Below are 22,794 nucleotides of genomic sequence, written 5' to 3' on the forward strand. Positions count from 1 at the left end.
TATCATTTGTATCTGATAGTGACTTCTCAGGTCCTCTTCTGAAGCCGCCGCACACCTGCTTCCGCTTCCCGGCTGCCAGTGCTGTTGAGGTTGCATGCTGCACTTGTTCTCTGGGCTGTATAACAACCCCTACCCTAGTGTTGTTCTCGCCTGTTTAATCCTGCTCACAGCAGCAGCAGCACTTGTGGCCCTGCGCTCCCCGGTGTTTGTTTCCCTTGCCCCTCGTCTTTCCAGCTTCTACCACCTGCACCTCTACATTTGTTATTTTCTGCCTCTGACCCTCATCAAGTCTTCTGTGCGTGTGTGGAGATACTGTAAGGAGACAAACATGAGCCTTCCTGCCTCGTTGTTTGCTCATCAAGTGCTTTTATTTCTGTTTTCTTGTATATTCTAGAGATTATCTCCTTTCTTACTGAATTACTCTTGCTAAATTTTTAATGCTTCCTCCGTCTCCAGTTACCAGGTCTCAGAGCGCGTCCTTCCCTCCCTGAGGCCTCTCGACGCCAGCCTCTGCCACTGCCCCTGCTGTCCCCAGAGGCCCCAGCTGCCTTGCCGTCTCCAGATGTGCAGCTGTGCTTTGGATCCAGCTTCTCCTCTCGCACGTTGGCCAGTCGCCCAGGAAAGGGTGTGCACTAGCAGCCTCTCTCGGGCCCTGAGCATTCACATTTGGAAAGCCTTCAGCTGGAAGCAATAGCAAGCTCACTGTTGGTTTTTAAACAAATAACAGCCTGTCCTTTTCACTAATAGGATCTCTAAGGCAAATGATGTCCTTCAGCAGTGCCTTGGGGCTGGCCTGCCTCCTCTTGCCTTGAGCGTCCCATGCTGGCTGATTCTCCGTCTTCATGGCTGTCTCCTGCCTGCCACGGCTCCAGGCATTTCATCTTCCTGTAAAGCAGGAAGGCATAGGGAAGGGCCGGTGCCACCCACACCTATCCCCGTTAGGAGAGAGGAAAGGTGCAGTTTCCTCATGGATGACATTTGTGTCACGCAGCCAGCCCAGGAACTGTTGGGAGGGGCAGGAGAGGAAGGAAAGGAGCTGGGCTGCCACGGGGACATGGCGGGGCATGGCAGCCACACCGCGAGCTCCACTGGGACGTGGCGTGGCGTGGCAGCCACACTGTGTGTACCACATGGACGTGGCGTGGCGTGGCAGCCACACTGCGAAGCCACCTGGACGTGGCGGGGCGGGGCAGCCACACTGTGTGCACCTCTGCTCCACCACAGATTGCACACTCTGTTGGCTCTTGTCGTAGCCCTACTTGCTCTTAGGACTTGAGTGCATTTGTGATTGTGTGTGAAGTCTGCCGCTGGCCTCCTTGTCACTGTGCTGGAGAATCTACAGGTATGAGTGCCATCGTCCAGATAAGCCATTGAAGGAATGTGTACGTGTACGAGGCACTGGTAGTACTGAATGAGGTAGAGCAAATCCAGATATTTCCCCAACAACTTCTGGATGTTAAATCCTTGGTCTGTAAGCTAGAATGGAAGGGTAAGTTGCGAACAGGCAGATTCTCCTTGCAGCCATCTTCATTGACTTGTCAGCGCTGATCTGGTTTCCTGGATCTTCCCTTGACAGTTATAGTCTTCACTACTCCTAGACTTGCGTGCAGCCAGTTGTTCTTTGTTGTTGTGGGCAGGTGGGCACGGTTGCAGAGTGACAGAGGACAGTGCTGCCCTCTTTTACAGTGACAGACTGGGCTCAGCTCTGTCCCAGCAAGACCCCAGGATCAGCCTCTCCATCTTGGTTTGGTTCAGCACTGACACGTGGACAGCTCCTCCCTGGTTGTCCCGCTGTCAGAAGAGCCTCATGAAGCTTAGCCCCCGGGACCTGGTTCTTTCTCCTGCCGCTATTGGTAGATTTCAAGTCCTCGCTTCTGCAGACGTTAGGTTCTTGTCTGACTTTGCCTTGGAGTCTGGTCCTGTGAGGTCCCGCAGACACCAGCTAGGCCCACAGCTTCACTGAATGCGCGTTACCCAACACCTCGTCCTCCACTGGCTGTCCTGGAGGTGAGCAGACAGGAAGTGCCTTTGCCTTTTGTACTGGTCGCAGGAACGAGGAAGGCTGGCAAAAGTGACTGATGTCCAGATCAGCAGACTTCCTCAAAGTATTTGAAATGTCACGGTTCCTTTGTAACTATTGTGGATAGGCCACTGCATAGCTGCTGTGGAATCAGCCCACCAAGGCAGTTCCCTGCGATACGGGCTAACGTAGCAGCACAGCGTCACCTGTGTGTTCTGAATGCCACAAGCCTGCTTGTCCACAGTGTGTTCCTTAATCACTGTGTCCTCCCAGAATTGCCATGGTTGTGACAGTCACAGCTCTGACAAGGGATGCACAGGGCGGGTTATGCAGGAACTCAGCCGTTGGCCATCGCGCCATCTTGCAAGTTGGGATTTCACAGCTCCTATCCCTCCTTCTCCAAGTTGATTTACCATTCGTAGGGGTAGAGAAATGGGCCAGTACCTGTTGTAATGTGTTTATTTTCTCTTTTAGTTGTCAGGAGTATTGTTTTGTGAGTTTTGACAAGATGCTTTTACTTTTCTGTTATCTCTTCATTCTGCTATAATTATTTATTTTTGTGTGTGTGTGTATTCTGATCATTCTCTTTCATACTGAAGCCTCGTGGTGGCTTCTCATCATTTTCACATTTGCAGTGAAGAGAAAGAACCGCCCAAAGATGGCCCCTGCCCCAAAGATAGTCTCTGCCCCCAAAGATGGCCGCTGCTCCCAGATGGCCTCTGCCTCAGGTGAAGTGCTGTCTCACGATGACTGGGTTCTTGCAGATCTGGTCTACACACGAGGAAGCTGAGAGGACTAAGGGAGGTCGTGGCAGGTGGTGGGGTCTGCCCTGAACAGGCTGTAGAGTAAAGCATCTGTATGCGGAAGGAGGAGGAGTTTCAGTGAGGAGGAGTGAACGGAGAGGGCAGGATGCATGGCAGCTGCAGACAGAACTCCAAGCCATTTCCTCAACGTGCTTGGCATCGTAGGCCCCACGGTCGGCTGAGGAGTTCCTCTGTACTTACAAGCATGTCTGCACGGGCCCCCGACCTGACGGTCTCAGCACAGAGCATAGAAGGTGCTTCCGACAGAAGGTCATTTGTGATGGACAAGGGCCTGTCCATCTGCTGCTGAGCACTCCCTGTTGGTGGTACAGATTCCCTTAGCTTTTGTGCTCTTTGGAGAAGGCCCTTCTTCTGGTTGTGGAGGAAGCTGCTGTTTGATACAGACAGACTCGCGCTGCCACAGGGCTGAAGGCGGCAGCCGGCCTCTTCCCGCCACAGCCGGGCACGGCCCCAGCCTGCACTCCAGCAGCTGGCAAGCTCACAGCCTGACCCGATCCCTTCCTGGTGTACAGAGCTGCCGGCCTCTTGGCATCTCCTTTTCTGTGGTTGTTGACACAATCTAAGAGCACTTGGGGAGTGGAATTTGCTCATAATTAGCCATGTTCACTGATGATTGCTGGATGGGTTAGAGCATTTAGAAGCCGTTGACTTGCCAACAGCTAAATGCCTGTAAAGTAAGGGATGGTTCCTATGAGTAAACTCAAGAGAATCGGGACAGGCCATTGCTTAGCGCGGCTGTAGCTGGCCTTCAGAGGGCAATGTTCGGTTTTCGTCCACCCAGAACTTAGCCTGTCTACTCTCTTGGCCAGATTCTCCCAGCAATGCATGCTACTTGGTTTTAAAGTTATTGTTTAGTATTTGATATGTATAATTGTATATTAAAAAGGCTACCTCAGCTTGGGTCTGCTGCATTAGTCCAAGTGCCACAGCCTGGGTCTTTGCCTATGAAGGGGGCTGAGCAGGTAGCACAAGCCTTGCTTCCGGAGCTCGTGTGTCCCTTTGACCTTTCCACACGGGCTCTTGTACTTGCATGCTGTTGAAATGAGAGTGAAAACAAAGCTGGTTATCGCCCAGCAGATGATGGTCTCAAGTCCTCCACTGGTTAAGGACTGATGATGGGTGCCTCTGTGTCCTCACAAACGCGCCTCTCGTACGTGTGCGGCAGGGGAAGCAGTGGCTCGATGCCCGGGGTCGGTGTAGAAAGGGGACGTGTGGGTGCCGCCCTGAGCCGGAGCATGTGCCGTAGCGCGCGGCCACAGGCCTGGAAGCCGCCCGCTTGCTGTTAAGCCTGCGCCCCGGGCTCCATGGTGCCCACGAGAGCAGGTGATGTGGCAGGTGTCACGGTTGGGGGCGGAGAATCGCATCTGAAGCTCGTTCTGGATGCTTCCCAAGTCCGGGAGGTCTCCAGGGAGTCTTCAGGCTGGAGATGGCTCCGGTGCGCGAGCCTCAAGGCGCTCTGGCAGAGTGCTGCGCGGGTGGGCGAGTGCTTGGTCAGCTCTGGGGAGCACTGCTGCCGCTGGACCACTCACAGCCCTGCCCGGCGGCCTTTCCAAGCAAGTTAGAGCAGTGAGCCTTAACCTGCGGGCTCCTTCCGGAGAATAATTTCAATTAAAGGGTCAGTGCCTTAGACACATCAAAGCTGAAGCCGTGTGTGGGAAGTGACTTGTGTGGGAATGGGATTTTTTGTGTTTTAGCAAGACTGAGAAGTAATGTTCATCGACAGAGCTGTTTTCCTAGAATGCATGCGACTGTTGCTGTGGTGGCTTCCGAGTCTTTGGGTCTGCTTGCCTTGGAGGCAGAGCTCTGCTGTGTGTTTGGGGCAGCTGGCCAGAGGGCGGTTGGTGAGTGCACCCCATTGAGCCCAGCAGACAGGTGCCCTCGGGTCTAAGGCACTGATGCTCGGTGCTGCCGAGCTTGGGGTCACCTGTGGCCCGAGAGCGTGCCTTCCTTCCCTTGTACCCAGCCACTGCCGGGCTGTGTGTGTGCTTGGGGCCTTCTGTCCGTGAATTTTCATATATTCAGTTCCTAATGCACATGTTGGGGTTGAAAATGTTTCTGTACCTGCCTCTCAGGTGTTCTTCAGCAGTGCAGGGTGTCTCTATACCCCCAGTTCTGCACTCAGCCCGGTGCAGACAGAAGTGCACCCTATACCTAACCCACCAGCACCACAACTGGGGGGCACCAGCATCTGCCCGCGGAGCGCGCAGGTCGGACAGCGCCGCTGAGGCCTGCTGGCCTTGACAGAGGCCTGCTGGCGGAAGCTGCCTCGGCTCTTCAGGAGGGTTAGCTTTCGGCAGGCTTGTGCAAACAGGCAGCAAAAGCGAAAGAACTGCGGTCTGCAGAGTCTGGCAGGAGGAACTGATGTTCACTTCTCACCTCTGTTTAGTGAGTAAACTTCATATGGGCAGTAGTGAGCACACCACGGTTCTTTGCATTCTACACTGTGAGAATATTCCCTTTAAAAACGCAAATAAAAATAATGAATTCATGTTGGATAAGTGGCCATTCCTGCCCACTTACAGTTATTTCCTTTTTAATCCTCTGTTAGCCATCCTTATACTTCTCTCCCCAGCGGTAGTTAGGGGTGCTTGTTAAAACAATGTCAGTCTGCCAGCAGTTCCAGACCTCTCAAAGGCTACATTTCACATTTCAAGGTACCTTGGTCTGCTCCAGTGTGCCCAGCCCTCCTAGAGCCCACCCAGGTGCAGGTAGCCCCTCATTCCCTCATCCCCAGCCTTCTCCACCAAGCCCGGGCCGTCACAACCCCACCAGCGCCGGGCCATGAGGGCCCCGCTCCAGTGCTGCTGCTGTAGACACCAGAGCTCCTGCCTGGCCCCTGCGTGACTCGGGCTGATGAGCTGCAGATGAGATCCTGCCCGGACCCGTCAGCCTGCAGAGCGGGCTTGATGCGACAGACCAGAAGCGAATTTCCTGTGCCGAGCCGCTTGCTCTGTTGATCTATTTTAGCTTATAAAGCCAGAGCCCAGAAAATGGTTTTACACGCAATCTTGCCTTCTCTCTTCTCCCTTCTTAAAAAAAAAAAAAAATCCATGAGTGCTGATGGTACTTAATGCCACCAAACTCCGAACTGTACATTTAAAATCGTTAGCAAAGGGCTAGAATATTTGTGTAGCCTGCAGGAAGCCTAGCACCTCTCCCGCCTTTACACACACACACACACACACACACACACACACACAGAGTTAACATGGCACGTTTTATATTACACATAGAAATAGCAGTTTTTGTTGAAAGATTTATTTATATTGGTCTTGCTATTGCATATACACGTATTTGATTTTTTTTTACAGTCTTCTGTTTTTTAATTTCTTTTCTGGTACAAGCTATCAAGATTAAGAAGTATTTGATTTGTACTTTGGGTTTCTATTTCTTTAATAGAAATGATTATTGATAAAACATGTAGCCATCAGTACATTTGAGGAGATTGAGGTGCTACACAAACATTAACGGGCAGTGAAATGACAATGCATTACACACCATTTTCACCAGGTTGGCTAGCCAGGGCCAGCACACTTTTGGGTATACTGCATTTAAAGGGTGCTGGATGTGCTGTTTGGAACCTTGGTGTCATAGGTGCCTGGAATAGACTCAAGGAGGTCCAGATGAGACGGAATAAAAAGTGTCCTCCGCTCAGGAGAGGCTGCTGGCCTCTCTGGCCTTGCATTGACCTGACAGACAGGTGGACAGTGGTTGTGTTCCCTGAAGCCTGCTTCCCCATTGCTCCACGTCTTTGAGAATGGAGCTGGGCCTTACCTCCTGAGGGTGTTGTAAAGCAGATGAACATAGCAATAATGTGAAAGAGCTCTGAGGAATTTGAAAAACTATGCAACTAGAAGGAGCTGCCAGGATGAGAAAAAAATGATGCGTACGCAGATGTGTGCCGCCCCTGGTTAGAAACGCTGCCCCCAGAAGCCCGGCCCTGCTCCTTTCTGGCTGCTGTGGTCTGTCTGCCCCTTGGAATTTCTAACTCAAGCCGCCCAAGCTGCCGCTTAAGTAACAGCTAACAAAGCTCTGGAGGCCGAGGGACGAGCGCTCCGGGGCCCGCTCTCCGCGTCCTCGCTGTAGAGCATCGCTGAAAATAAATAAAGCCACATTACAAGTGGGTCCTTTCCGGCATTCAGCTTCATCTTATCAGGTTTCCGATGGAGCTGGGTTTTGTCAAATCCCTAACCGAGATGGGTTGGATTAAATTGGGGCTCCATAACACGTAACTTTTCATTATGGCCAAATAATGTGTATGGAACACGTTGGTGACTGAAGGGGTGGGGTTTTCTGAAGGTTGTGTGGGCAAGTGTATAGGCAGGATTTTCCAGGTTAGTGTTTCATTATCTTTGCTACCTACGTGTTATTCTTCAACATTGTAATTTAGGCCAAATAATAAAAATGCAAATGTCTCTCCAGCATCCGTAGCCCACCTCATCCTCAGGATGTTTTCTTCCTTCGCTTCTGCCCTGCAGTCTGCTTTAGTCTAGTCAGCTGACGAGTGGTTTGAGGCACCTGGGACTTCCCTTCCTCCGTGCACGCACGCGTGCGCGCTCCGCATCCATTCCTGTGCATCCCCAGAGGCCCCAAGGCAAGTGTGGCTGCCTGCTCTTCCGCCTCTCCGAGCTAAGGCGCTTCACTGATGACAGAGTCTGACCTGTGCTCCTCGAAACCCACACAGGGCTCCCCACGCCAGGCATGCGCTTAGTCAGCCTGGCCGTGAAGCCTCGTGGCTTCTCGTGCGGTTCGCCCGCTCTGAAAACGACACCAAGGCCTGTGGCAGGGTCTAGTGTTGTCACACAGTGTGTGACACGGTGTGTGTGCCCATGGTGCCCGGCCCCACGTTCTTTTGGATGCCACTGCTTTGTGGTACAACAGGGACACAGGACAATTCTCTGACAGTTTGGGTGAGTCAAGTGTCAGGCAGTCCTGTCATGTTTTAAACGTTTGAGCGTGTTGCATTAGTTAAGAGGTTTATGTTTTTGGCAGCTTGGGTGTGTTGGCCCACACCTGAATCCGAGCTCTTAGGAAGGCTAAGACAGTTTCAAGGCCAGCCTTGAAGACCCTGTCTGTCTCAAAAAGCGAAACAAGAAAGCAGGATTGACACTTTTAACTAGACTTGATTAAGCCAGGAAGTCAATGTGTGCATTCGCCTAGTGTGCAGTAATTAGCTTGGAGCCTTCCTTCCCAGACTGCAGTGACACATCAGCCGCAGCCCAGGCCTTTGCCTCAACAAATGGTGTCAAGGTAACTGCCAAGCAGATGCGGATCTCCCCGCCAGTTATCCACGCACACTGAGAGAAGCCAGGCGACCACAGGAGACAGCGCTGCAGCGGCGCTGCGGTGCTGGGCCCACGCTGCGTCCCTCGGTGTCGGGGCGTGAGGAGGGGTAGGCCCACTCCAGCTGTCATCCGGCATCTTGTGCTTTGCTTTTGCTGTTGACTTCAAATACCTCACGCATCTTTCATGTCATAAACAACCTAAACAGGGCTGTGCTAGCTTCAAGATGGAATGCTGAACATCAACAGACACCGCAGGGCTGGGCAGGGGCACGTGGGGATGGGCGTTGGTGCCGTCACGGAGGCAGGACGGTTAAGGAAACAGGTTCGCTGTGCACAGCCATGTTCTGCTGCTAGAAGGGTCCTGAGGGTGTTACTCATGAGCTTCCTTCCCAGCCTCGTGTCGCTCTCCAGGAAAGGATTCTACCGTCCAGCCTCCCCAAAGGACTTTGTGGTGGAACCCCACGGCAGCGGGCCCCCAGCTAAGCTTGTCTTTTCCTGTATTCTCCCTGTAGGTAGCTGCGATTAACCCGAACCACCCCCTTGCCCAGATGCCCTTACCCCCATCAATGAAGAACTGCATCCAGCTGGCAGCCTGTGAGGCCAACGAGCTCCTGCCCATGATCCCCGACCTCCCGGCCGACCTGTTCACCTCCTGCCTCACCACCCCTATCAAGATTGCCCTGCGCTGGTAAGTTCCTGCCGGGGCTCGCTCTAGAAGCCCAGGGTCTAAGGTGCTGGCCTGGGCTTCCCAGGCCTGTTCTTCTCGGGATTTACTCTTGGTGAGTGCGTGTGCTTCTTCCCTTGGCCCGGGCCATGTGCAGTGTGCTGCTTTCCCAGAATCCTCCGGGCGCACCGTTGTCAATGCGAAAGCGGTGTTGGGTGGTACTAAGATTGGTCTTGCTGGCAGTACACTTTCATTTGGGAGGAAAAGGTTATTGTGGGAAAAAAAGTCACTTCATCCTTTGCTTGAGGTATAATCTTTCCATTTATTCTTGTCAGTAAAAAAAAAAAAAAAAAAAAAAAATCAGAGAGAAAGCTACGATCTGCTTCCTGTCGCTGTTCTCTCTCGAGCCCCAGACAGCCTGCCCGAGACCTGCGGGGTGCGTCGTCCCCGGCGACGCCCCGCCTCCAGACCCACTTCCCAGGCTGTCCCGCCCCTCGTTAGCACTTACCTTTCCATCTGTGAGGCAGTGTGGTGCAGCTTGTGGAGAAATACCCCCCCCCCCCCCCCACTGACAGCTGTGTGGGCGCACTGCCCCTTCCCCTTCCGTGGGGCTCCTCCAGGCCTGCCCAGCAACCCGGACTCAGTTTCCCTGTCCTTCCTCCAGACGTAGGGAAGCTGCTGGGTAGTGTGGGCGCTGGGAGCTAAGAGGACACGATGGTGGTCCCAGGAGACCCTCCCGGGTGGCGTCAGCCTGGAGTAGGGGGCCTGAGGTTGCAGAACTGCCAAGTTAGAGGTTTTGTCGTTGTGTCTGCAGCAAAGTCCTAGTGAGCTTCATCCCTGTGAGAGGAAGTGGGCGGCTGGACCATCGCCCTTGGCATGGGCCTCCCTCTCCGCCCCTCCCAACCCCAGCGCTGGAGAGTACTGCCGGGCCTCCCTCTAGCATGGAGAGGAGAGGGGCTGCCTGGAGGGGGACCAGCTGTGTCTGCTGCCTGAGCTCCCCCGGCCACAGCTGCCACCAGCCATGCGGAGCCTTCTGGGGACTGCAGAGAGACTCCATGTGTCCCTGCTGAGATTAGATGGGACCTGAAAGTCCATATTGTAGCCGAGCACTTTACGTGAAACAAAGGAAGCCTGAACATGGCGATTTCACGGCAATTCGTGACCCAGGGCTAAGTGAAGTTACGCCCAGAGGACAGGAAAGTCCCTGCAGACCACAGAGATCTGAGCCTCCTCACAGGAGCCAGAGGTGAAGGCTGAGTGCACCGACGGGGTTGGAAGAGGGGCAGGGCGCACACAGGCCCTTGGGGAACGAGCCACGTCCCCAGGGTGGGTGTCGGCCCCGTCGTCACGCAGGGAGCGAGATGGCGAGGGGCCCTGGATGACCTGGCCAGCTAGAGCTGTGGGGAGCCCTAAGGTGCGGGTGCAGGAAGGTGACCTGAGGGGCCCCGATACAGGTGTGCAGCCCCCCGTCCCGACCAGAGCACCCGGTGGGGGCCGTTCTGATCTGGGGCAGGAGAATGGCAGCTGGGGGTCAGGCTTCTGCAGGTGCAGCGGCTCCCCGTGGAGCGGGCGACCCGCTGCACCTTTGCCCGCCTCTTTCCTGCGGTTTCCCAGTGTCGCTGCCTCTGGGCCTGTCAGCCCCGCGGGGGGCAGTGCGCGCCAGCGCTGCCACCAGAGCCTGCACACCCTGCGGGGAGGGGACACTGGGTCCCTGTGAGCCCCACCTCTGCCTATCTCCCCTCCCCCAACATGTGATGCATGACTGCCACGGCCACCTCATCCTTTGGGGAGTAACAGCATAATTAAATTTTAGTAGGAAGTGCAGAGTAGGACAGATAAAATGAATTCCGATTTCTTAAAATGGACTTTGAAATCAGTATGTCCACGGTAATGGAGTCCAGTCTCAGGTGGGCAGATCTATTACTGGAAAGTACTTTCTGTCTTGGTGAGGTCCTGAAATTAGATGGAGTGTGGCGCCTTTGCCGAGTGGCGCAGCCTCTGCATGCAGTAGCAAAGTGTATACTTCTTTGTAACAGCTGAATTTAAAAACATACTTTAAAATGAATTTCAAGAGGATATAGATAGACAGTATTTGTGGTTTTAGCATAAGTATCAGCTTTTTGGCATATTTGACTAGCAATCCCCTCCCCCCCATGAAGACTAAATTTACCATTTCGTGTACTTAAACCGTAGCATTATATATCTTGAAGTTAGAGATGCCAGGTTGCCATTTCGCTGTGCTGCTCTCCGTGTTTCATCCAGCCGGCTCTGGGGGGCTGTGCAGCTCTCGCTGGGTTCCCAGGCCTTCTCTGTCCAGGGTCAGCCATGAAGGCGGCAGGCCTTGCGTGGAAAGGGCCAGCTGCCGCTGTCGTGTGAAGGAGCCGTGGGCAGAAGGTAAACATGGGAGCATGGCTGTGCTCCAGTAAAATAGTATTTATAAAAACAGGCAGTGGGCCAAAGTTTGGGCTCTAAGCCAGTTTGCCAATTCCTGCCCCAGAAAATGGAATCTGAATCTAGCTGCAAATGACCACCCTATTATCTCCTGAACAGAAAGTGACGGAGGGAATGAATGCCCTGAGATGGGAAGGCAGGCAGAAAGGAATAATAATGCCACTGATGCAATGCCCTAGCCGGGAACATGTTGCCAAATACCCATCCGTCCTGCCTCCCAGACAGTCCTTGTCCATGGCTGACCACAGCCAAAGCAGCCTCTTGGTGCAGCCTTCCCCAGCCGCGGCCTCCGGCCATGACCCAGACGCCGTCTTGGCCCTGGCCCACCCTAATTAGGCAGTGGCCCTCCCTCTCCCCTGTGTGCTGGAAAGGCCCGGCTGTGTCTTGGAAAACTCCACAGTGAGGTACACAGAATTGACATGTTTCATCTCCCACTGCACAGGAAAGGGCCTACGACGAGATGCACATTCTGCAGCTGGGCAGGCTGTCCACCCCCAGTCTTCTATGAGGGCGCACTTTCCTTTTGCATCAGTGAATCTTACTCTCTTAAAACTCCTCTGTGTCTTGTGTCTGCCTCTGAATTCTTTCTTGAGAGAGACCAAGGGCTTGCCATTCATCTCTCCATCCTCCTCTTCAGTTCCCCTTTGTTCCTGGGTTGCTTTGAGAAATAGAGCCGACACTGTATAAGACATGGTTGCTAACAAATTGTTAGATGCTTTGTAGACATGATATAGTCTTGCTTTATAAAAACAAAATGTGTTTATGTCTCTGTTGGCAAGTATATTTATGAATTGTAAGTGATGATGAAGTCATCGTTGGAAGACATTGCTCACTTTTTTTTCTGTTTTTGCCTTAGTCTTTCTTAGTTTCAGAAATTGATTTCAATAATTCTGAAATGAACAATTACTCTGTATAAGTAATTACCTTACTCGCCATTATGTATCAATATAGTATAAAAATCCAGGATACATTTTTCCCCCTCTGGCTGTTTTCTATTTCTTTGATTGAGTGGCATAATACCATTTTAAATTTATTATGGGTATTATTTGTGTACTACTGAAAATTATAACCCAGGGGTGCTTTATTTGCTATGGGACCTGCTGTAAAATAGATGGATGCCTATTGCCTTGTGCAGCATGCAGTCCTATCGTCTATTAATGAAAATGATAGACACTGTTTTGGATGGAAGAAAGGTCAAGAAGCCTATTTCCTCCCTTCCAATTAAGTTGAGGAATTTCAAGAAGTTTAGATGTTAATGGTGCCGTGTTAATGCGTGTTTGTCAGCACGGGAAGCTTTGCTCCTGTGGCAGCTGTGCGTGTATCCCGATGTGCAGGCGATATGGCGCTCTCCATCATTTTGTCTGGCCAGGGAAAGCAGTGTACACGTCTGCCTCATTTCAGGCACTGCTGTGACATTCCCTTTATGTTCTTCTCGGTGACTCAGCCAAGAGCCAGTACGTTAGTTACCTTTGGAAACATGGATTTTTTGGAGTTTTGAGTGACCGTTAACCATTTGTTTTCTGAGGAGTCTTCTAAAATGAAACCTCTTTGTTAGATTACCTCCTACCCATCACTACCACCCTCCCCCCATCCCTGTGTACTGTCATCTGGTGTGCCTTCTTAATGAAAAGGCTGATCCCAATAGCATTGCCTTCCTGCTGCATTGGAAAGAGCGCTGCTGGCCCCTCCTTCCCGCAGACCTCAGTCATCGCCTAGTGCGGTTGGAATCCATTTGTGAAGAAATGGCTCCATCATCCGGAGGTCTTCACATTAAGGCCCTGAGCAGGTCTTCTGCTCCTTTGCAAACTCGGCTGTGGCTTTCGTGCAGCTCTTTGAGTCCTCTGAGCTATGCAGTCTGCTTTGTGCCCACTCGCAGGAGTTTTGTCTCCCCAAGCTGCACTGTACTCACTGTCCCAGTGTCTTTACATACCCAAATTCACATGAAGTATTGTCATAGAGCTCCTTTTTAAAAGCTCGTATATAAACCATCTGATTTAAGCCAGGTACTGGTGGTTTATGCCTATAATCGTAGCTCTTCAGCAGGCTAAGATCTGTGGATTGAAGCTCAAAGCCAGCCCAGGCAGACGTATTTGTAAGACTCTCTTCTGCAGTTAACCATAACATAAGCTGAGTAAAAGTGCAGGGTCCTGAGTTCAAGCCCAGTATTGGTACTGGTGTGTGTACACACGCGCGCGCGCGCGCACACACACACACACTTATAGCTGTAAGAGAATTAGAGTACCGGGAACGGTCCCTCTGCTTCCTCCGTCCCCTGGGCTTCACCCTCCAGGCCCCATAGGACAGGGTGAGCTTGAGGCCCCTCTGGGTTGGGGCAGAGGCAGGGAGAAGTCAGTGGTGTAGGTGAGGACCTCAGGGCTCAGACAGGAGCAGTGGGCAGCTTTCTGGCTGTGCTTACTCCCTCTCCTCCTGTAGATGGTTTTATTTCTTGGCTGTGTGAGGGGCTCAGAGGAATAGGAAGAAGCTGTTACCTCCCCTACCTCTTCCTTGCAAAGAGAATTGACTCTGTGATAAAAAAAAACATTCCACATTAACCAAAGGGAATACTGGAAGTATGAAGAATAGGCTGTTCTCTTGGTGATACCAAGTGTGAAGATATGATTGAAGAGGTGGATTGAGAAAAGCAGCATTATGGACATAAATTAATCAAAACAGTTCAGAGCTAGGAGGGTGGATAGGGGAATTCCCACGGAAGGAGTAGATCTGGGAAGAGTGAAAGAAGAATGAAGGGTTAGGAAGCAAGAACTAGAGTGTAAACATATAAGATCCTAAGATACTGTTCTTAAAAACCCTAAATAGGGCAGGGAATGTGGCTTCGTGGTAGAGTGCTGGCCTAGCATGCATGAAACCCCGGGTTTGATTCCTCAGCACCACCTCATAAACAGAAAAGGCCGAAAGTGGTGCTGTGGCTCAAGTGGTAGAGTGCTAGCATTGAGCAAAGAGAAGCTCAGGAACAGCACCCAGGCCCTGAGTTCAAGCCCTAGCACATGCTATGCTCACAGGCAGAGGAACATCCACTATTAACATTGAACTTGTGGACAGAGGAATAATCCACTATTAACATTGAACTTAACAATGCAAGGCAGAGCCTTTCCCTGGAACTGGAAAGCTTCTCCCCATTCCTATTCACTGTTGTTCTGGAAACCAGTCATTGCCATAAAACTAGGGGTGGGGAGGGACACATTGAATGCCAAAACAGAAATAAAACCTCATTTATTTACAGGCAGCATGATTGCATATAAAGACATAAGAACTCCACAGTCACTGGAACTAATAACTCATTTTAGCAAACTTCCAGGACATAAGGTAATTACCCAGACATCATTGGAGTGGGAAATAAATTTGTTTTTAAAATAAATTTAATTTGGGAAAATATATGCAAAATCTGTGCTCACAAAACTAAAACATTGCTGAGAGGTTAAAGACATAAATAGGTGGAGGATGTATTATAGTTAACAATGGAAGGACTTGGTATTTTAACATGTTAATTCTCTTCAACTTGTTCTACAGATTGTGGGCAAGCTTGATGTTTTATTTTTTTCTTCAAATTTTTATTATCAAACTGATGTACAGAGAGGTTACAGTTTCATACGTTAGGCATTGGATACATTTCTTGTATTGATGTTTTATTTTAAACTGACACGTGAGGCTGGGAACATGGCCTAGTGGTAGAGTGCTTGCCTTGCATACATGAAGCCCTGGGTTCGATTCCTCAGCACCACATCTATAGAAAAAGCCGGAAGTGGCACTGTGGTTCAAGTGGCAGAGTGCTAGCCTTGAGCAAAAAGAACCAAAGAAGCCAGGGGCAGTGCCCAGGCCCTGAGTCCAAGCCCAGGACTGGCAAAACAAACAAACAAACAAAAAAACAAAAAACGTGACAAGTGAGTTGCAAAAGTCACATAGAGATGCAAAGGACACAGCCAGGACCATTTTGAAAAGAGGAAGATGGCTTCCTGTCCAAAGCTCCCACAAGTGTGCAGTAACGGAGGAACGGTGCCCGTGGTCAGGACATGGCGTGGGGGCGGCGATCTGCCACGCTCTGTGTCAGTTTGTCTTGAACAGAGATGTCTGAGAGCTCGTGATGGTGGAATATGTGTATAGTCTTAACTCTCATACCATAGTGTAAAATTCACATCTTCATTATTACATATACTAGGTAAAGCTATAAAACTAGACAAAAACAAGAGAGTAGGTTTATGGCTTCTTAACAGTAGGAAGTCCACTTAAAGCTGGTAAACTGAAATTCATTGACACTAAAAATGTCTGCTCTTTGACAGACCTAAAAATAAGCCAACTCTCAGTGAGTTGGGGGTTCAGCAGGAAGACAGACGTGTGACGGCTTGGGGCGGAGCTGCACCTACGGGTGGGGTAGGCGTGGGGGGAGAGCTTTGGGCATGATGGAAATGCCCTCCTCAAAGCTTTGGCAGTGGCAGGGGTGGAGACACATTCGTCAGAGTTGCAAAGTGTAATCTTAAGATGGCGCGTTTTGTGGTATGCAAATTGTACCTCATTAAAGTTGATTTAAGTGTTTTTAAATGCAAAATGTAGGGTGGAAAGGTAATAGGATTAGATTTATAGCACAATACTTTTTGTAATTTAAACACAGAAATTAGAGACTTTTTCAGTGGCCGTACACTGCATGAAAGCACAGGAAGGCGTCTGCTAGGCCAGAAGGGCGGGAGGCAGAACCCATCCTCACCCTCCAGGTCTTTGCCAGAAGCGCGGGAGGCAGAACCCATCCTCACCCTCCAGGTCTTTGCCAGAAGGGCGGGAGGCAGAATCCATCCTCACTCTCCAGGTCTTTGCCAGAAGGGCGGGAGGCAGAACCCATCCTCACTCTCCAGGTCTTTGCCAGAAGGGCGGGAGGCAGAACCCATCCTCACTCTCCAGGTCTTTGCCAGAAGGGCGGGAGGCAGAACCCATCCTCACTCTCCAGGTCTTTGCCAGAAGGGCGGGAGGCAGAACCCATCCTCACCCTCCAGGTCTTTGCCAGAAGGGCGGGAGGCAGAATCCATCCTCACTCTCCAGGTCTTTGCCAGAAGGGCGGGAGGCAGAACCCATCCTCACTCTCCAGGTCTTTGCCAGAAGGGCGGGAGGCAGAACCCATCCTCACTCTCCAGGTCTTTGCCAGAAGGGCCGGAGGCACTGCCCATTGTCACCATCGGCGTCCAGGTGTGCTGATGTCTTCACCTCGGACTTCCAGCTCCCAGAACTGCGGGCAGTTAGGGGCATCCGAAGGATGGGAGCACAGAGGAACCAAACAGCAAGCGCAAGAGGTGCCGGGCGCATCCCAGAGATGATGCGCTCTGCAGATGAAAGACTATGCACTCTTCTGGACGCTTGCCATCTCCAAAGGTTGCACGTATGAAACAGGAGATGGCAAGCCTTTGTGAAATGCCACAACACATACAAAGGTTCATCTCCTTACTTTCTACCTAATATCAGCTGATTATAGTAACACGTGGCCACAGGTCTCAGTGTCATCTGTTATAGTCAAAGCGAAGAAATAATGTCTGCTCGTTTCCTGCCTAAATATAGACTGAACTGACCAAAGTTTAGGTACCTAGGACTGTTGAAAACCAGTTTCTCTAAGAAATAAATTAATGGAATTTATCTATTTTTATTAACACTTTTATTAGCATATAGTCATTGTGAAGGGCATTTCATTGTGATACTTCCATGCACTTAATGCACTTTATTGTATTCACCCCCTCTATAATCTCCCATCCATTTATTTATTTGTTTGTTTTTGCCTGTCCTGAGACTTGAACTCTGGGTCTAGGTTCTGTCTCTGAACTTCTTTTGCTCAAGATGAGCAGTCTACCACTTGTACCACTTCTGGCTTTTTCCAGTTGTTTATTGAAGATAAGAGTCCCACCGACTTCCTGCTCAGGCTGGCTTCGAGCCACTATCCTCAGATCTCAGCCTCCTGGGTAGCATGGATTACAGGCCTGAGCCACTGGCGCTCTGCTTAAAGCAGTTTTAAGTGGGTTTAGGCCAGCTTGCTTTTTTATTGTTGTCTCATCTTGATGCTTACAGGTCTTCCAGTAATTTTCCACTGGCTGCTTGCACTTTCTCTTCTCTTGTGTCTATCTACCTGCACCAGGAGCCCCATTTCCTGGGTGCTCTGTCTCTCGGTGGGCAACCGGGTGCGTCCAGGAGTCCGTCCCCTGGGAGAGCTGTGAGCGTCAGTACGCAGGAGTGTGGCTCGCTCGGCGGGAGCTTGTGGATACAGAGCCTAGAGGAGCAGGCAGAAGAGAAGTCCAATCATAGGCCTTCAGCCACTGGTCGTTAAGGTTGTGGGGTAGTGTCGGTCCCCAGCCTCCTTACATCCTGGGCGGATGCAAGCAGATGCATCTACCGTCTCCTACAGCCGACTGTTGTGATACTGTCAGCACTGGCGGAAGTTAGACTCAGGTCTTGTTTGGAATCTGCAGAGAGGCTGACCCATGTCTCACGTATAGAACAGTTAGTTACATGTGAGCTCCTTGTTTGCCTCCGTATCTTCTTACTAAACTTCTGGGCATTTTAACAGGACCCTGACTTCTTGTCTGGTTTCTGTACCTAAGTAAACACATCCCTACAACTCTTAATCAGTAATATTCTGGCGTTGCCTTAAAAATCGTGATGCATACACCTGCATCTCTAGCAGTAGGCATTTGTGACCTTTGGGTCAATGTCACCTGATCTCAGCATCTCTGGCATGTGTTGCCGGAATCATTGCCCTTCTCCTTTCACGTGAGTATGCTGAGGTTGAGTTGGTATGCTTCTTAGGTTCTGTCTTCTGCGTGCCGGGGTGTGTGTGTTGTCACGTCTGACCACGCAGATGGTGTCACAGTGTTGCCAGCATTGTTTTTAAGGGACGTAGAGTAATGCAGGGGAATTCAGCTGCCTTGTCTTTCTAAGTTCTTGTGATTTGTGCTCCTGATGTCCATACCCTGATTGATAATAGTTTAAACAGAATTTAGAACCCACTGCACTATATTGGACATTAACACTGGCTTCCGGGTTAAGAAGGCTCTCCATAGCCAGGCGCCAGTGGCTCACACCAGGAATCCTATCTGCCGAGGAAGCTGAGATCTGAGGATCGTGGTGTGCAAGGCAGGAAAATCTGTGAGACGCTTTTACCCCATTAATCACAGGAAAAAAGCCAGAAGTAGCACTGTGGCCCAAGTGGTAAATAATAGCCTTGAACCAAGGAGCTCAAAGACTGTGTCCAGACCTCAGAGTTCAAGCCCCAGGGCTGGCAGAAAAGAAGGAGAGGAGGAGGAAGAAAGAAGAAGAAGAAGGTTCTCTATTTTGGAGCAGCCTAGTACTTGATGGAACTGATAATGTTCCTTTTTTTTTTTTTTTTTTTTGGTGCTGGTGCTAGATCTTGAACTAAGGGCCTCTCATTGTCATTTTGGCTTTCACATCAAGGCTTGTTCTTTGAGCCAGCCTTCTACTTCTAGCTTTTTATGCTTAGTTAAAGATAAGACTCTTGGAGCTGGGAATATGTCCTAGTGGTAGAGTGCTTGCCTCAGATACTTGAAGCCCTGGGTTCGATTCCTCAGCACCATATACACAGAAAAAGCCGCAAGTGGCGCTGTGGCTCAAGTGGCAGAGTGCTAGCCTTGAGCAAAAAGAAGCCAGGGACAGTACTCAGGCCCTGAGTTCAAAGCCCTAGAACTGGCAAGAGAGAGGGAGGGAGGGAGAGCAAGGGAAGGAGGGAGGGAGGGAGGGAGGGAGGGAGAGAGAGACAGAGAAACAGAGAAGAGTGTGTGTGTGTGTGTGTGTGTGCGCGTGCACACGCGCACGCAGGGCCCAGGGAATTATTTTCATCTCTTTCATTTGAGGATAACATTTTCAATTGTGAATAATTATTCAAGAAGCCATGCTGTGCAGAGTTGGCTCAAAGCAACTGGAAGCAAGTTCAAGTCTCCAAACTCCAGGGACCATTATCCGCTGGGAGAGCTGGGAATGGCAGTGTCCAGCAGGAAAAGCTCTCTTTACCTTCATTTCCATTCCCCCACCCATAAATTGATTAGATAGAAATAGTAAGAGGGGCCTGGCTTAGTGGTGGAGTGCTTGTCTAGCATGCATGAAGCCCTGGGTTCCATTCCTCAACACCACATGCACAGAAAAAGCCAAAAGTGGTGTGGTGGCTCAAGTGCTAGAGTTTTAGCCTTGAGCAAAAGAAGTTCACGGACAGTGCCCAGGCCCTGAGTTGAAGCCACAGGACTGGCAAAAAAGAAAGAAAAGGAGAAACAAAAATAAGTAAATACACTGGGCACTGGTGGCTCACGCCTGTAATCCTCCAAGTCCTGCACTATGCCAGCAACAAGACTGCAATTTAAACCCAGGACTAGAAGGCTCTGTTTTTTATCACCACCATGCCTCTTAGTGACTACTGGTTACATGGCTTCATATACACAGGTCTTTTAAGGCCATATTTTTTGTGCGTGCGGTGTGTGTGTCTGTGCGCGCGCGCGCCTGTGTGCACCAACCCTGGGGCTTGAACTCAGGGCCTGGGCACTATCCCTGAGCTTTGGTGTATCATAGCTCCGCTTCCAGCTTTTGACAGTTAAGTGGAGAGAAGAGTCTCCAGGACTTTCCTGCCTGGGCTGCATCCAACTGTGATCCTCAGATCTCAGCCTCCTGAGTGACTAGGATTGCGGGCGTGAGCCACCGGTGCCTGGCTCTTGATTTCCCATGCTTCGGAGCAGAACCCTCTCCATGGGGTCTTGGGGGGCACAGAGGGCCTTCGTGACTCCTTCCTGTCAGAGCGGCATGCCGAGCCGTGCCCACCGCACGCGTGGTTGGGTTGAGGAGGCTGCCCGCGTGTGCAGCTCCCTGGCACAGCACGTTCTTAGTGGCTCCTGACACGAGACTTCCCGTGCGGTTTGTCACCAGTGCCCTGCGGGGCTGCGCGCCAGGTCAGCTGAGGGGATGTTCTGCCAGCCAGAGCCGAGCGGAAGAGGCGCCTCCGTCACCGCTGACTTCAGCTGCGGCGAGTGGTCTCTCGTGGCCGGTTGAACATCTGCATTGGTGGTGAGCAGTGTATTCTGCGAGTGTATGCGGAAGCAGTCATTTAAACCGTCTCTTCCTTTTATGGGGCAGCCTTTCTTCTTTGTTCTCACTTCCTCGCCAGTCGTTAGGCTTCAAGCTCGTGGGCGAGCACCTCCCTTCATTTTGATTTGCGCCTCCGGTTTGCTTCAAGGCAGGCCATGGGGCTCGTGCACACTGAGGACTTGGCTGGAGTGTGCGTGCCGCCTGGCGGGGGGCAAGCTGCTCAGCCAGATGTTTCTCGTGCGGCCTGCTCTGAAACACGGCCTCCCTGTGCGTGGAGACCGGGCAGGCTGCAGGACTGGGACGTGGCCGTGTCAGGGATGCACTGGAACTGGGCCCGAGCCTTGCACTCAGGGCCTGGGCACTGTCCCTGAGCTCTTTTCCCCCGGGCTAGGGTTCTGCCATGTGAGCCGTAGCTCCACTTGTAGGCTTTTCGGTCATGAATTGGACATCAGTCTCATGGCCTTTCCTGTCAGAGCTGCCTTCCAACTGTGACCCTCAGCTCTTAGCCCCGGAGTAGCTGGGATTACAGGAGTGAGCCACTGGCACCCTACTAAACTGCCTTTTTCTGAAAGACAAATGGGGGGACTGTGCTGTGCCTCTGTGTCTGTCCTGCAGGTATGCTGTCGTCATTAGCCCCGCCCCCCGCGCCTGGCCGGCAGCTCCTGGGGGGGAGGGCTGCCTCCTGTGGGGGGGGGGGGGGAGCTGCCGCGTGCAGTGCGGCACTCCGGGAGGCCAGGAAGGCCACGGCCACGTCCCCACGCGCCGCGACAGCGTCATTGCTCCTCCCGCCTCGCCCCAGCAGGGAACTCTGATGACGCCTCTGCTAGCAGCAGCCCTACTGACAGGACTCAGGCACTGTGGTCCCAGAGCTGGGACCCTGGGGTCTGAATGGCGTCTGGTCCTTTCAGCAATCACTAGCTTCTCAGCAAATGCGTGAGGCTTCGGCTCTGCCTTCCCAGCAATGGGTAATGAGCTCCGCCGCCCGGGAAGTGCACGCCTGCGCGCATCCGCTGTGTCGCACTCTGTAATTTACAAGGTGCTTCCCATATGGCTTCGCATTTGCCTTGGCTAATAACCCGGAGCGGCGGCGTGTGAGTGGCCAAGGACCAGATGCTCCGTGTCGGGCTGCCCAGCGTTGCAGCCCCGTGGGAGCCCGGCCTCCGAGCTCAGACTTGTCCGCTCTCCCCACCGCCCGCCTGCTGCGCGCTCACCGGCGTGACCGCAGACTTCCGGCACGGGCAGGGCCGTGCGGTGCCACCCGGAATCCAGGACCCGCCAGCCCGTCGGTCCTCAAGACGCCGAGCCTGCCCTTTGCCTACACCACAACTGGGGGGCCACGGCTCATGCCTGTGATCCTGGCTGCTTGGGAGGCCGAGGATGAGATGCCTGACTTTCAAGCGACCCGTGAAGCGTCCTGTGGCCCTTCCTGAACCTGTAGCAGGTGCAGCGGCGCGTGCCTGTCACTCCAAACCCCGCGGGAGCCGAGAGTGGGAGGGTTGACGCGGCAGGCCGGCCCAGGCAGCAGGGTCCGCGTCGCTCGTCTCAGGAGGGGGAGCTGGGTGGGCGGGCACGGGCCCCACGTCCCAGCCACAGTGGGAAGCCCAGGCACACACCTGGGCCGGATGGACGACCCTACCTTAAAAAACAACCAGCCAAAAGCAGGGCGGGGGCATGGCTCCGTGGTGGATAGCACCTGCCTAGCGAGCCGTTGCCTGGGTATGTTGTCTCTCTGCATCTGCCCTCTTGTGTGTTTTTGGCTTAAGACTATCATTTTATGTTGCTACTCTGCGCTTCTTGATCAAATTTAACATCTGTCAAACGTACGGGCAGTATTACGTCAGTACTCCCCTAGCCCTGTAAAATCAGTGTTTGTGTTGGGTGTGAGGCTCCTGCTGGTCTTTGCAGATCATGGAACTTCTTGTTTCCGGTGACATCTTCATTCCTGGAATGCGAGTAGCAGCTCACAGCCTCTGTTACCAAATTTCTTTAGTGAAAGTTTGAACTAATTCAACAGCCCCAATTCACACACAGAAGTGGTCCGTTTCCACACCCTTACCTTATCTTCAGAGATAAAATGCCCCTAATCTAGCATATTACAATAGACAAACCCTTGGGAGAGCCACTGTGTGGAAGCCTGTGGGTTCTCTGGGCGACTCAGTGTGAGTCACTACAAGGTCAGAGGGCAAGCATGACCTCGGGACTAGATCTCCTTGGAAGACACAGTGCAGGCTGTTGATTGTGATTAGGGACAGACAGGCTCCAGCAGAACAAGACATAGTGTAAAAGCCAGAGAGTCGCTGATGACTTTAGTAAGCTGGTCTAAACAGGTAGATCTAAATTTAATGTCTAAGGCTATTTAATAGTTTAATGAGATAGTATGCTGATCTATCTCTAATGTGTCTGTCTGTCTGTCTCTCTTCCTGAGTAGCTAAGATTATAGGTATAAGCCATTACTACTGGCTAGCTCCTTATGTCCTAGCT

At 51.8% G+C, this 22,794-nt stretch overlaps 1 protein-coding gene across 2 annotated transcripts in view; it reads left to right on the forward strand.

The window, feature by feature from the left end:
• Window positions 1–22,794, forward strand: part of Rptor (regulatory associated protein of MTOR complex 1) — a 270,069-nt gene that overhangs the window by 137,959 nt on the left and 109,316 nt on the right. For both annotated transcript variants that reach the window (XM_048366647.1, XM_048366648.1), the window contains one exon: window positions 8,642–8,817. In XM_048366647.1, the coding sequence (XP_048222604.1) occupies window positions 8,642–8,817 (176 nt within the window). The remainder of the gene's footprint in view (window positions 1–8,641; window positions 8,818–22,794) is intronic.

Source organism: Perognathus longimembris, chromosome 17, assembly GCF_023159225.1.
Source record: "Perognathus longimembris pacificus isolate PPM17 chromosome 17, ASM2315922v1, whole genome shotgun sequence".
In the NCBI taxonomy this organism is placed as follows: domain Eukaryota; kingdom Metazoa; phylum Chordata; class Mammalia; order Rodentia; family Heteromyidae; genus Perognathus; species Perognathus longimembris.